General features: G+C 37.7%; 1 protein-coding gene across 1 annotated transcript in view; it reads left to right on the top strand.

Annotated features, from left to right (window-relative positions):
• Positions 1-15,532, top strand: part of LOC114647713 (cytosolic phospholipase A2 zeta-like) — a 54,373-nt gene extending 38,841 nt beyond the window's left edge. Inside the window, exons 15-16 of the mRNA XM_051924233.1 lie at positions 3,991-4,147; positions 14,228-15,532. Coding sequence (XP_051780193.1) covers positions 3,991-4,147; positions 14,228-14,373 — 303 coding nt within the window. The 3' untranslated portion in view covers positions 14,374-15,532. The remainder of the gene's footprint in view (positions 1-3,990; positions 4,148-14,227) is intronic.
• The last annotated feature ends 843 nt before the right edge of the window (positions 15,533-16,375 follow it).

Genomic DNA, 16,375 nt, shown 5'->3' with positions numbered 1-16,375 from the left:
TATATATATATATATATATTCACGGCATTCGTAGTCTGTGTCACAATCTGATTGTATGGGTGGTTATCTACCAGGTTTATATATATATATATATATATATGATATATATATATATATATATATATATATATATATATATATATTCATTGCATTCATAGTCTGAGTCTCGACGATCTGAATTATGTGGGTGGTTACCTACCAGGTAACGCTTGTGGTTGGTCTGCCATTGGCAAACATCTGCCACAGTGCCCTCTTTCAGTTGCGAGAAGCAGATCATGGAATGTTGCATAGTTTTACTGTCAAATAATGCAAAGAGTACGCAACACGTGTTTCGCCCTCATTTGGGCTCATCAGGCGTACACACTCTACTGCTCCCCTCTCAGGGAATCAAACCTTGGACATCAGCCAGCGTCAGAAACGAAGCCCCTTTATGCTGTGCCATGACGTGTGGTTCGTTTACTTGACAGCCTGTAGGTCTGGAGTAATTACATTCATAGCCTTCGTAGTCTGAGTCTCGACGACCTGAATTGTGTGGGTGGTTAACTACCAGGTAAGGTTCTCACAGCTGAAAGAGGTCACCGTGCCAGATGTTTGCCGATGGCAGACCAACCACAAGCGTTACCTGGTAGGTAACCAACCATATAAAGAAATGTATAAGTTTGAAACTACAGTATATATGGATAAATAACACTTTAAAATAAACAAAGATCACACCAAAAACAAGAATAAACATAAACCAGGGAACACATGTTCAGTGAAACATGACACAATCTACAATATAGCACCATTTGATATTTATCTTTCAATTATATAGTGCCATGCATATATATCTAATAGACAGGCATGAAAGTAAAGGCACTATATGATAGACAGATAGACAGACAGACAGACAGACAGACAGATAGATAGATAGCACCTTTCATATTGATCTATTATATAGTGTATTACAGATCTACAGTATCTGTAGTGCTTCTTAATGCTATTCATATCTTTCTGTTACATTTTTATATCTACAGTGTCTATCTATTAGATAGACATAATGAAAAGTCGAGCAAAATGACACCTCTTATTGGCTAACTAAAAAGATTACAATATGCAACCTTCGAGGCAACTCAGGCCCCTTCTTCAGGCAAGATGTTAGACAGACATGAAAGGCACTATAATAAACATATGTGAAAGGTGCTATATAATAGATAGACAGATACTGCCTTTCTTGTCTATGTGTCTTATACTGTTTTTCCAGTTGTTCTATCTATCTATCTATCTATCTATCTATCTATCTATCTATCTATCTATCTATCTATCTATCTATCTATCCCATAGTGCCTTTCATCCATCTATCTAATTATCATAATCATAACAGATAATTTCATATCTGTTTAATAGTGCCCTTCATATCTACAGTCTGTATGTATCTATTAGATAGATAGATAGATAGATAGATAGATAGATAGATAGATAGATAGATAGATAGATAGATAGATAGATAGATAGATAGATAGATAGATAGATACTTTATTAATTCCAATGGGAAATTCACATTTTCCAGCAGCAGCATACTGATGTTATAAATAATATTAAATTAAAGAATGATAATAATGCAGGTGAAAAAAAGACAATAACTTTGTATAATGTTAAATGTTAACGTTTACCCCAGACCCCCCGGGTGGAATTGAAGAGTCGCATAGTTTGGGGGAGGAACGATCTCCTCAGTCTGTCAGTGGAGCAGGACGGTGACAGCAGTCTGTCACTGAAGCTGCTCTTCTTTAACATTATGAACAGTATAAAAGTACTAAATTGTACAATCAAGGGCAGTAGGCAAGTTTAAAAAGATAAGGTTTAAGTCTGGATTTGAAGATGGGAAGGGAATTAATGCTGCGGATATCTTGATGAAGGAAGTTCCAAAGATGAGGAGCAGCAAAGCTAAAGGATCTACCTGTAGACTCCATGGTAGATAAATGAGCAGAGGGCATAGCCAAGATATTTAAATAAGAATTATTATTATTATTACTGTTATTAGGTAGATATTCTAGGGTGATATTTTCACCTTTGCAATATAAATCATCTCCGTCCATTCCTCACACCTAATAGTATTGCTATTCTTGTACATGCGCACATCACGTATTGATTACTGTAATTCTGTATTGGCTGGCCCCCCTCACAAGCTTTTGCATAGCCTTCAGCTGGTCCAGAATTCTGCTGCTTGACTTATTACTGGAACTGCTTCCATAGAACACATTATTCCAGTTCTTTGTGAACTTCATTGATTCCCTGTTAAATACCATATTCATTTCAAGATTCTGCTATTAACATTCAAAGTTCTTCATAGTCTGGCACCTTCATATCTTTCGGATCTGCTAATCTGTTACATATTTATACACCTGCTCATACTCTTAGATCTTCTTATTTAAATATCTTGGCTATGCCCTCTGCTCATTTATCTACCATGGAGTCTACAGGTAGATCCTTTAGTTTTGCTGCTCCTCATCTTTGGAACTTCTTTCATCAAGATATCCGCAGCATTAATTCCCTTCCCATCTTCAAATCCAGACTTAAAACTTATCTTTTTAAACTTGCCTACTGCCTTTGATTGTACAATTTAGTACTTTTATACTGTTCATAATGTTAATTTAACTGTACATTGCTATTTTTCATTGTATTGTTTTTATTTATTGTTTATTTCTTTTTGTATTTATTAATTTAATTAATTCTTTGTTTTGGTATATTCCTTTGACTTTTTTGTAAGGTGTCCTTGAGTGCCTTGAAAGGCACCTTTAAATAAAATGTATTATTATTATATCTAGTATCTATCTACTATATAGCACCTTTAGAGAGATCAGGTGGACTGGGGGATCATGCTTCATCCCCAAACCCAAATGACGACCGAAAAAGAACAGAAGTGACACCATAAAAGGGTTGTATAATCTGAAACAGGTGAACATTCAAAACATTGCCCGTATAAACATAAAGGGGCTACTTAATCACTTAGCAATGGCTTCCACCCAATTCCATGGCCCCCTGTATACTGACTGCAGGGATCTTTTATACCTGGGACAGGAAACCCATTTGGGTAAGTCCTCATTACTGTTTCCAGTTTATCTAGCCAGTGCTCAAAGGTCTGCTGGTACCCCTGTTGAGTGCCCCCTAGTGACACTTGGTTTTCCTACAGACTTCTCCCTCCACAGTGTGTAGTTAGGGTGGGCCTGCTTGTCTGCCCTCACCAGTACTCATGTGATTTTAATTTGCGGTGCTCTCTAGTGGCCTAGAAGACACTAAAATTGGTAACAATTTGGTTGTTCCTCATACCTCTTTCACAATAGATAGATGGATATGAAAGACACTATATACTGTAGATACATAGTACCATAGCGTCAAGGTGAGTTACGGACTTTTACCTGACGCCAGTCATTTTCTGATTTTGTAACTGTAGACTTCATCCTTAACCCAGAAAAGGGAAAGTTTCAAAAATCTCCACTTGTCTGTTATTTACTGTCACTTTCTAGCAAGTTTAACGGACTTGGTTCAGGTCTTTTTTTCCTTGAGATGACATAGAGGGCTCCCAGTGTGGAACTCCAGGTCCAATCACTGGCTTAGTGAAGTTTGTCTGTTTTCCCCTTGTGGTCTTCTGGGTTTCTCACCTGGTATCCTGGTTTAATGCATACAAAGATGTACTTATGTAAAATGGTGCCTCTTAATTGGGCACCTGTATGTGTGCCCACTGGTGGACTGGAACCCCATCTAGAGCTGGTTCTGTACCTGACGTTAGTAAAAGCCCAGCACCTCCACGCCATGTAATGGACTAAACCTCGAGGCTGAATTTCATTTTTTCTGCTTTATTTTATTTGTGGGTCTTATCAATGTTTTCTCATTTTCACCTGTTAGGATGTGATGTTTAAGCCATTAAATTAGTGAACATTATATTTGATTTTGAAGAATGTGACAGTATTTCATACTGGCTAATTATCTGCTACATTTTTGCTGTATTTTTAGACCCTGGTCCATGCCACAGATTACGCAAAAGTCAATTGTCTTCCTTTCCCTCCTGTGAATATCAATAACATGCTGCCAACTGACTGCTGCGTGTACAGCGACCCAGCGACTCCAACAGTTATTCATATGCCGCTGGCAAATTCAGCAAATGCAAACGGTAAGGAGAAAGTTAAGGTTGATCATGTGATATGCTTAAGTACATATTTGATTTATTCATTATGTATGAAAATGAAAAGAGCTTCATAAAGAGGAAATAAAAAATCAAGGGCAAAAATACAAAATGCGACTTTTTTAACCTACATGCATTCGTTCATTAACATTACAGATAAAAACACTTCAAGCAGATTATAGAATCTTTGTAGCACATCAGACATGGTGGTTTTCAGCTAATGATGGGCAGTTAAATTATTTCCATTTCCATTATCTGCTTAACAGACACTTTCATCCAAAGAGACTTACAAAATAGGTCAACATAGTCAAGTAAGCATCAGTTTGGGGACTGTTTTGGAACAACAAGTGTGACAGGACAAGGGGACAAAATTGATCATCACAAGTGTAGAGCTTATCCAGGGATACCATTTAACATCTCTCCCTGGGTTTACTTTCTCAAGACTCTTTAAGATTATATTTTATGTTTATAGTATTCGGACTGTACTGTCAATAGATACTGTAAGTCAATTTTAATCCCTATACGCCGCTGCTAGGGGGCTTGTTTTGTTTTGGACGTGCTCTGTCTCTAGGTATATCAGAGAATTGGGACTTTGTTAATTGTGGTCTAGCCTAACATGGTAAAGCAAAATAGGGGGGCAGAAGGAGTTGGGGGAAGAGAAACAGAGCAAGCTATTTCTAATCTATCCTTTTAATCTTTATAATTGTAAGAGCCAACGTAACAATAGGCTCCATGGTAATTACTCCTGTAAAACCTCGAAATTAAAGCTGTCTTATGTAATAATGTACTATCTTAAATTAAGACTACAAAATGTCAAGAAAAGCTCAGAAGCAATGTCTCTGTGACCAAACAGTTAATTTTGTGAGCTGGAATGTTAAAGGTCTCAATCATGAATTAAAGAGAAAGAAATTATTCTCTCACCTAACAGGTCTAAATGCTAAATTAGTATTTTTACAGGAGATCCATTTATTAAGCAAGGATCAGTTTTGGCTGCACAGAGTACAAGACTGGCCAAATATTACACTCCAGCTTTACAAAGAAAACATAGAGGTGTGAGAAAACTTACAGAACAGTCTTATTTGTAGTATCAGATATAGTTTTTTGTAGTAATTTGAAGGGTGATATGTGATCATCATGGGTAATTTATTTAACTGTAAAGTGATTTTGATAATATCTACGCACCCAATGCGTATGATAGGGACTTCAACCAGAAAATTTTTGCATCCATTCCCAATCTGAATACTCATAAAATTTTAATGGCTGGTGACTTTAATTGTGTTTTAAATCCAGACCTAGATAGGTCTCCTGTCACAGTGGTGATGACGTCTAACACTGCAAAAACAATTAACTCAGTTTGTAACCGATCACATCTTATCAGACCCCTGGAGATTTCTAACCCAAACTCAAAAACATGTTCCTTCTACTCACCAGTGCATCACTGCTACTCAAGAATTTGATTATTTCTTTATAGATAACAATTTCTTGCCCACGATCAAATCTTGTAAGTACAGCGCTATTATTATCTCCAACCATGACCCCTTGATCATTATGCCCCACATACTCATCTTGCAACTGGTGTCTTAACCCACTTTTATTTGCAAACGAGAACTGCACAGAATTTACAGCCAAGCAAATCAATTTTTTAGAGACAAACTTATCCTGAGGTATCTGCAGGAATACTTTGGGAAACTTTGAAGGCTTTCTTAAGAGGACAGATTATTTCATATCCTTCCCACCTAAAAATAAATCAGAAATCATGTAGGTATCAGAGCTAATCAGTGAAATTACCAGAATAGATCGAGGACATGCCATTCAGAACTCAACCTCTTGACAACTAAAGAAACAGAGCAACTCTTTTTAAATCAAACACAGAGAGAAGGCTAATAAGATCTTTGCTCAACAAATCCACAAGCAGAAAGTTTGCAGTGCAACCCCAGCAATTACTAACACAGATAGAGACAAAATCATTGTCCATAAAAATATAATGCACATATGGGGGTTGAATTGATGTGAACTTGTTTTGTAAAATTTGACTTGCTTGTAATGCTTTTTGTTTTAATAAATTCAATAAAATGCTTAAAAAAATCAAACAGCTAATATCACCAAAAAAAAAGAGTCTCCAAATATGTCTTAAACATGTTGAGGTGGAAGGATGTGGGTTGCTCCTTCAACCAGCTAGGAGCCACGCATGAAGAGACTCCGGATTGAGATTTGATGCCACGCAGAGCTGTTATCACCAGACACCATTCATCAGCAGACCTGAGTGATCAAGAAGGAACAGAGGACCTCACAAAAGTCTCTATAGGCGCTCCATTATTGGCTGCTCTATTGACAAGCATCAAGGATTTGACCTCGATAGAGAGTCAATGTAGTGATCTGCATGTGATCTACATCTGTGATGACATGAGCCCGTCTTGGCTGGTTGAATGCCAGATGTGCTGCTGCATTTTTGAATCATCATACAACAGTTTCCGGACTGGTGCAAGTGCAACTATCAGTGTCTCAACGTGGACAAGAACAAACAGATGATTGTTGACTTCAGAAAGGCCTGGACCTGATGGGATCTTATCAATTGTATTGAAAGAAATGAAAGATGTCATCTATAAACCCTTAATGGTGAGCAATCATTTGAGAAGAGAGAAGTACTGGAGGACTAGAAAGTTGCAAATGTGACTCCAGTCTTCAAGAAGGGAGACAAAATGGTGTCTGGTGATTGCAGACCAATACGTCTTACATCTGTACCATACAAAATTATGGAAATTCTAATAAGAAATGCATCAGAAAAGTACTTATATGAAAATTATATACTAAGTAACAGCCAGCATGGACTTTGAGAAGAATAACTCCTGCCAAACAGCTGACAAAAAGAAAGCATGCAACAGAATTTCCTGGATTTTCAAAGAACATTTGACTCAATTGTTCCACAACAAAGATTAATTGATTAATAAAAAAATGATAGATAAGAGGAAAATAGGGTCATCAGTGGAGTCTCTTGTCAGTCTGTTCTGGGACTGTAACTTTTTCTGACTTATATTAAAGACATTAATTCGGTAAAGTTAGCAAACTTGTGCAGATAGCAGATGACAATAAAACTGAAGTACTGTAAGACACTGAGGAGGCAGGAAAAAGAACTCAAAAAGACCTGGGGCCTCATGTATAACGCCGTGCGTAGAACTCACACTATAACATGGAGTAAGCACAAAAGCGGGATTGTGCGTACGCACAGAAAAATCCAGATGCAGGAATCTGTGCGCACGCATACTTTCACGTTCTTCCACTACATAAATCCCGATTTGCGTGAAAAGTAACGCACTTGCACGCGCCTTCTGTCCCGCCCCAACTCCTCCCAGAATTACGCCTCTTTGAATATGCAAATCAATATAAATAGCCTTCTGTGAAAAGACAATGGGAAAAGCACAGGGGAAAACATAAGAATTTCGGCGAATACCAAGTGGAGGCAAAGGAAAAACATACTATTTGTTGGTTTAAACAGTGGTATAAGCAACAAAAGGAAGTTGATTAAGTGACAGAGTGTCGGAAAAACTCGAAAGATCAAATTCACAAAGTCGCACAGTGCCCGAAATAAAAAAGAAATCACATATCAAAGTCGCTGTGAAAAGGCAAGTTGTAGCCCACCGTCTGAGTGTCATATGAAAGCTTATTAGGGTACAGAGAAAAAACATAGGCACACAGTGGGAAAAAAGCACGAAATGTCAACTTTAATCTCGAATTTTCCATTTTAATCACGTAGTTTATTTTGCCATTAAAGTAGAACATCATAAACTTCATCTTAAAATCGTTTATTTTACTAGTTTCTCAAGTAGCATGTTAAATGCTTTTTTCTGTGTTTGATCTTCTATGTGCTCTATGTGTGTGAATCACTACGTGCTTCCATTCTTTCTCTTTCTCCGACAGGACACAGAATCCATTACATTCGAGATATTACAGCTCTCTGAATAATTAAAATACTGAGATGTATATGTGATATCATTTTCATGATGATAGGAATGAAAGCATGTTATGAAACATGGGAACACGGTGGCACAGTGATTGTTCATAGCTCACGCAAGAGGCTTGCTGCACCATGTGTGACCTTCGATGAAATAATTTATTACAGAAGTACTGTCTCTTTCAAACGTACTAACCTCCAATTCCTGTCCATACTTTTCTTTCTCCAATCACCACACAATCAGCTCTGTAATAGACGTTAAACCATTTGTAAGCTTAGAACGCCGATTCTTCAAAACTTTTAAGGAACATTGAAATATCTTCGTAGTACATGTTTAATTATTCTATTCGTCTATCCTTCCAGTGTCGCGTCAGCACCAGCAAGAATACAGCGCAAGGCAGGAGCTATCCTTGAACTAGCTATACGCTGCGGCACCGTGTCCTCACATGTTTAATTATTAGCAATACAGATTATTTAAATGAAGTTAAAGTTTTATCTGTATACTATAAGCAACATATTTTGCTGCATTTCATCTTAAAAATGATATTGTCATCATACGCGCTTTATAAAGTAGCGCAGGTTGTGTAATATTATAACTGTAGTGCAAGTTTACAGTGAGGTGATTGAGTGCGTTTATAGTTCTTGGGATGAAACTGTTTCTGAAACGCGAGGTCCGTACAGGAAAGGCTTTGACGCTTTTTGCCGTGGTTGAGATCGTGTGTACTTGAAACTGTATACCGATAATTCTCTTTCCGGTCATCTGCTGCTGTGATTCACACTCAGATACAGTGATATAAATACTCCGAGTGGTGCAGTGAGAGTAATATGGAAAAAGATGATCCGCAGTGGCAACCCTTAACAGGAACAGCAAAAAGAAGAACAAGATGCAGTGAGCGTAACAACACTAAAGCAGTTCTGGTATTTGGAATACTATGGCTATTCCCTGGACCTTTATATTGCTGCAGGTTAATTACAATCAGATGCATTACACTAATAAACAATATGCAGTTAATTTCAGTGTATTTATAAAGCCGCCGCCGTGGATGTGGATCTAAGAAAGAAAGGGTGATCACACAGGAACAGTAGCACTGCTTTGACACTGGGTGCCGCCAGTCTGCAAAACCGGGCGGATAAATTGCGTACGCCAAGGAATGAGGTACCGTGGAAATGTGCATGGCTTTATGCCAAGTTTAGGTTTTATACATCGCGATTTGAGCGTGGAAAGGTTCGTACGCAACATTTCTGTGCGTACGCACCGTTTATACATGGGGCCCCTGGACAAGCTTCAGAACTGGGAGAACACATGGAAAATGCAGTTTAATGTAGAACAGTGCAGCGTGCAACACGTGGGCAAAATGAACATCGATTATAAATATAAGGTGGGGGACACTGAGCTACTGGAAGCAATCTCTGAAAAGAATTTAGGGTTAATACTGACAAATTATTCATCATTGAAACAATGTGCAGATGTGATTAAGAAGGCAAATTAAATGTTAGATCATATCATAAAAACTGTTGAATATAAATCAAAGAACGTTACTTTAAGGCTATAGAACACACTACTACAATGCTATCTGGAGTTTTGTGCATAGTTCTGGTCACTACGGCACAAGAATGACATAGCAGCATTTGAAGTTGTGCAGAGGAGAGCAACCAAGTGCCTCCCAGGACTTCAGGACATGTCATAATGTGACAGACTCTGAAAATTAAATCTGTTTTGTCTGAGCAGAGGAGATTGCCTATTGACCTAATCCTGCTACTTTAAGTCCTCAAAGACATTGATAAAGTAGATCCAGCAGCATTTTTTAGTCGATACTTTAACCATCTTCTACATTACTTGAAGATGGCGCCGACTGGTGTGGCTGGCCGTCTGCTCGATACTCTAGCCTATGTTTTAACTTTGTTTTTATGTTTTAGTTTATCCCAACGGCCATTGTCCTATGATCGTGAGTCTTTACTAAACATATTTTCTGGCTTGCTTTCCTCTCAATTTTCATCTCCTGATTGGATTTTTTGTGAACCTCCACCTTTGTTTTATTCATCTCCTGACTTCTTCACCTGGACGCCGGTGTTCACCTGTATCAGTGAGTTGAATGCCCCTCGCAGACACAAACGCACCCGCCGCCGTCGTGGGAAAAGAGCTGTAATTGCTGTTAAACAACGCCGACTCAAGTCACAGAGCTTTGATTCCCGATGCCTGCGAGTCGTCTATGACCCATCTTCTCCTGCTCAGGACTCCATCACTGGTTCATGGGCGCTGGACACCGGATTTAATTTTTCCATTTCAAGACAGCATCACTTTTCCACGGCCTGCAATCGAGTAGTAAACACTGCTAATCTTCACGTGCTCACCCATGCTCATCCTTCAATGAACTCTTCTACCTCTATCAAGGCTGCTCTCTTGAACGTGAGATCAGTGTCTAATAAAACTTTTATTCTGCAAGACTTTATTACCTCAAATAATCTGGATTTCTTCTTCATCACTGAGACTTGGATTTTAAATGGTGACTCTTCTTGTTTTACTGACATGACTCCACCAGGTTATTCATTTTTAAACTCTCCTCTCCTGACTCGTCATGGGGGGGCATTGCCACCATTTTTAAAAGTATGTTCTTGTGTTGGAGCCTTACAAGGGGTCCGTTTAGCAGCTTTGAACTTCAACTTTTCGAAGTGTGCAACTCCCCTTCTCTGCTGTTTGCCGTGGTTTATAGACCTCCTGTAATTAATGATACTTTCATCTCTGAATTCTCTGATCTCTTGGCTGATATCACCCTCTCTCATGATAAAGTTTTTATAGTTGGTGATTTCAACATTCACGTTTGTTGTCAATCAAAACCTTTGGTCAATGACTTTTTATCACTTTTGAACTCATTTGATTTTATACAGCATATTAATATGCCAACCCACACTCTCGGTCACACCCTTGATCTCGTTCTTACTCGTGATATTTTAGTGAATAATATTGATTTATGTGATGTTTCTTTTACTGATCATTTTTCTATAATGATGGATCTGAATATTACTGTTGATTTCCCGACTAATAGCTGTCCCCCACGTTGCTCGCGCTTTTTAAATTCTTCTATTATATCTGATTTTAAATCCATTTTCTCTAGTCTTTATGTGCATGACCAAAATAATGTAATCGATGATTCTGTCGTAAAATTTAATTCTTCCTGTAAAACGATTTTAGACTCAATTGCTCCGCCCAAGATACGCTGTAATAAGGGTAGACCTGGTCCATGGCTAAATGAAAATAAACGATCACTGTGCCACGCCTGTCGAACTGCTGAATGACGTTGGAAAAAAGATGAACTGATTGTCTCTAAACAGATTTTTAGGACTTTTTAGGAAGTTAAGATAACGAAACAAAACTTCTTTGCCGATTTAGTATCCCGTCACTCAAAGAATCCTAGGGTCTTATTTAATTCAATTAATGTGGCCATTCACCCCCACTCTGTGATGGGATCAAATAGCATTGTTCATTCATGTGACCAGTTTCTATCATTCTTTGTCAGCAAAATCTATACTATCCGCCATGGCATTGTTCAAACGGGCTATGAACTTTCTACTGTTAATCATGACATTGTCTTAGAATCCTTTGATCTAGTCTCACTTTCACAGCTAAAAAGAACTATTGACACCCTTAAACCAGCCCCCTCGATATTGTACCACCACGACTCTTAATGTAAGCCTTTGATGTGTTGGGCCCGCCCTTATTAGCCATCATCAATGATTCTATTAGTTCTGGGGTTGTGCCCTCATTTTTTAAACATGCTGCAGTAAATCCCCGTCTAAAAAACAAAGAATTAGATCCTGGAGTTTTAGCCAATTTTCGTCCAATTTCCCAACTGCCATTTCTGGCTAAAATTTTAGAAAGAATTATTTATAATCAATTGGTCGATCGCCTTAACTTCAATAATTTATTTGAGATCTACCAATCTGGCTTTAGGCGTTATCATAGTGTTGAAACGGCACTCCTGAAAGTGTTCAACGACATCTCTATTATTACTGACTCAGGTGATGCGGCAGTCCTTCTCCTCCTTGACCTGTCCGCTGCCTTTGACACTATTGACCATGAGATATTGCTGATGCGGCTTGAACATCTTGTTGGGCTTAAAGGGGCTGCTCTTAACTGGTTCAGGTCATATTTAACTGGTAGACACTTTTCAGTGACTTTTAATTCCTCTTCTTCTTCTACTGCTCCTCTTAAATATGGTGTTCCTCAGGGATCCATTTTGGGGCCTATTTCATTCTCCATATACCTTCACCCTATTGGAGCAATTTTTAGGAAATTTAACATTTCTTTTCACTGCTATGCTGATGATATTCACGTTTATATTCGTGTCTGCAACTCTACAACAAATCAACTCCACAACTGTCTGTTCATAATTTTCTTGATCTAAATCAAAATAAAATGGAGGTGCTTATAGTGGGTCCATCAGCTAAAGCCTAAATTGGTCTTGGACTTCTCAGCTCTTTCTCTTTCTTTTCTAAACCTCAAGTCTGCAATCTTGGTGTTACCTTTGATAGTAACCTCTCTTTTGAGAAACAAGTAAATTCTGCAGTCAAGAGTTGCTTTTTCCAACTTTGTGTATTAGGTAAGATAAAGCCTTTTTTATCTTCTAGGGATCTTGAGATAGCTACTCATGCATTTATTTTTTCTCGCCTCGATTACTGCAACTCGCTGTATTCTGGGATTAATAAATCCCTGATACACAGGTTACAGTTGGTCCAAAATGCTGCCGCTTGCTTTCTGTTTGGGGCAAGAAAGTATGACTCTGTTTCTCCTACTTTAGCTTTTTTACACTGGCTGCCTGTCAGTTTTCAAATTGATTTTAAAATCTTGCTGCTAGTTTTTAAATCTTTACATGGGCTTGCTCCTGCCTATTTATCTGAACTGTGTGTTTTACACCAGCCATTCAGAGTTCTTAGATCTTCTGGTCAGCTGTCTCTGGTTGTCCCACATACTAAGTGTAAAACTAAGGGGGACAGGGCTTTTGCAGCTGCTACGCCTCACCTGTGGAACGCTTTACCTCATCATATAAAGGAGTCGTCTACAACTAAACTGTTCAAAACAAGATTAAAAACTCATTTCTATTCACTTGCATTCCAAGACCTTCAGTAATACTGATGGTTTCCTCTTTGTGATTATATAACATTACTTCTATTTTTTATGTATATAACATTACTTCTATTTATTATTTTATATTCATATATTTTATTTCTATTTATGTTAATTTGTTTTGTTTTTCTTTAATTCTATTATTATAAAGCACTTTGGCCACAGCATTACTATGTTGTTTTAAATGTGCTATATAAATAAATTGACATTGACATTGATAGGGTGAATCATGAACTCAAGGACATCAAGTGGAAATTAAGGGGAAGTGACCTTAAGACTGAAGCCAGGAAGCACTTCTTAACACAAAGAGTTGTGGAAATATAGGGCAAACTACCAAGACAAGGAGTTGAAGCAGAATCCTTAACAACTTTTAAGAAGAATCTAGATGACATAATGGGACAACATAGCTATTAGCTAAACAAACAAATGACAAACGGACTGAATGGTCTCCTCTCGTTTGTCATATTTCTTATGTTCTTAGGTTTGTGCCCTGATATTGGTCACCCCTTCCCTTCTTCTTCTTCTTCTTTTGGCTGCTCCCATTAGGCGTTGCCACAGTGGATCATCTTCTTCCATATCTTTCTGTCCTCTGCATCTTGTTCTGTTACACCCATCACCTGCATGTCCTCTCTCACCACATCCATAAACCTTTGTTTAGGCCTTCCTCTTTTCCTCTTCCCTGGCAGCTCTATCTTTAGCATCCTTCTCCCAATATTCCCAGCATCTTTCCTCTGCACATGTCCAAACCAACGCAATATCGCCTCTCTGGCTTTGTCTCCCATCCATCCAAGTATGGCTACAAAATTCCTCTGAATGGCTGCCTCTCTCCCAGTTACCCAAGAAGGATGCCATATTAAGTGATCAGACTGTATTGTACAATTTTATTGAAAACGGATTGATTGTTACAAACTCTAACCCCATGATTGTTTATTTTCAAAATAAAATGTGGAGGAATTTTACATTCTTTGCTTAAATTTCTGTTCTTTTTGTTTTACAGAAATGAACATGGCTGAATTTCCCACCAAGAAAATGAAATATAACAAGACAGAAATTGCCAAGCTGTACAAGGAGGCTAAAAATAACATCACCCGGAACAAAACTAAAATTCTGGAGGAAATCAAGAAGAAGATGCATCCTCTATAATGTATAAAGGCAAAACAGAGACAATAACTGTATATGAACTCATTTCAAGTCAGTTTGTAACGTACTACGCTGCACCCTGAATTAACCTAGAAAGTCATTGGTTTTATGGAACTCCGCAGAAATAATCAAAGAGCGTACAACCAACACCACTTCTCTACTTACCACTAGTTTCACAGAATTATCCATCCATCCATTATCCAACCCGCTACATCCTAACTACAGGGTCACGGGGGTCTGCTGGAGCCAATCCCAGCCAACACAGGGCGCAATGTAGGAAACAAACCCCGGTCAGAGCGCCAGCCCACCGCAGGGATCACAGAATTAACCAAACGAAAAAAAAAATCTAAAAATAGAAATACATTAATTATAAGGAAAAATGCCAAAATTACGATCTATTTAATAACCCCTGCTCCCCTCCCACATTGCAATGTGTTTTTCCAAATTACCTGTACAGAAAATAAACACAGCACAAAACACACAAATTGCAACAATCAACAGGTACAAACTGGAATTATCCCCTATAACGTCCAGACAAAAAAAAAAAAAAATTGCTAAGTAAATAATGATGGAAAGACAGAAGCAGATTACAAGATAAACTGATAGCCTTTTCGACACTAGTAGTCCTGCACCTGGACTAGTAAAAAAAAATATATTGTACCAGCTGTGGAAAAACAGGACAGGTGAGTATCCAGCAGGATAGAATTTGGAATTTTAGAGTTTTAGGAAAGTAGTAATACTCGAGATGGGGGCAAAACTAGGAGGGCTGCAGAGGACGTGTTGAATTAGCTGTGGTGTCACATAAGGAGCCTCATTTCAGATTTTTGCCAATGCCCCATCAAGGTGGACCAACTACCCATATTGCTTAAATGCGCATTCCTATTAAAGTACATTGTTAAGCGCCAAAAAACATATGTGGCATACCCATTTCAAAATGACTTGTTGCATCCCTGCTTGAGAATACATAACAGTACTATAGATATAAAAAGACACAAGACACAATATCAAGAACAAAGAAAAAGGATATACATATTTAACTTAATTTTAAATTACAGAAAGAAACAACAGAAGAAGCATAAAAAATATGGGGAAGTATTTCAGGTAAAATTAAATTGATAAATGAACAAACAAATGTGACTATAAATAAACTATAACAAAATGATACACAATACAACACAATTTATTTTTGTATAGCCCAAAATCACACAAGAAGTGCTGCAATGGGCACTTACCTGAAAAGTCGCAAAAATGTACTGTTTGTTGTTGCTTATTTCTTTATGGATTCATTTAATTATTTCTTCGCTTTATTTATTTGTGTCACCCCACAAACAACTGTTAGGATCAAGTGGACACAAAATAGCAAAGTATGCAAGGCCTCAATAAAGAGAGTAGTCAATGGTTTGGCTAAAGATAGGCCTCACCCCAAACTCTACTAGCAGGCTTTGGCTTGTCCAGGCACCAAAAATTGAGAAAATACTCAATTTTGTTCAAAATACTTTAAATATCCCAAAATATACTAAACTGCCTCTCAAGAGAAAGGGAAACACCAAACATCTGTCTCGAGGATAAATCCACAAAAAAATCTTTATTAAGAAAAGAATTCATTTGAATATGATAAAAAAGAGCAAATATGATAAAAGGCAACTCACAACAAAGATAGATAGATAGATAGATAGATAGATAGATAGATAGATAGATAGATAGATAGAAATGCTAATCTAAAATCCAGCAATCATAAATCCAGGAAAAGGTAATACAAACTACTCTTAATGCTCAAAATTAATGACAGTGAACCACTGTAAGATCCACTGTCCTGCCTTATAATTATATATAAGTTGAGGGCATTTTTCTTCAGCAAGTCACATTAGAGTGGCCCATTCTATTGGGGGTTATACCTACCAAACATATGGACCAAAAGAGAACACATCATAAATGGAGGCTAAGTAAAAAAGGAACAAAATAATTGTAACAAATTAGTTCACGTCTGAGCAAAATTTTCATTTTC

The sequence above is a fragment of the Erpetoichthys calabaricus genome, chromosome 3, assembly GCF_900747795.2.
Source record: "Erpetoichthys calabaricus chromosome 3, fErpCal1.3, whole genome shotgun sequence".
NCBI classification, from domain to species: Eukaryota; Metazoa; Chordata; class Cladistia; order Polypteriformes; family Polypteridae; genus Erpetoichthys; species Erpetoichthys calabaricus.
This window is presented reverse-complemented; position numbering and strand designations above follow the sequence as displayed.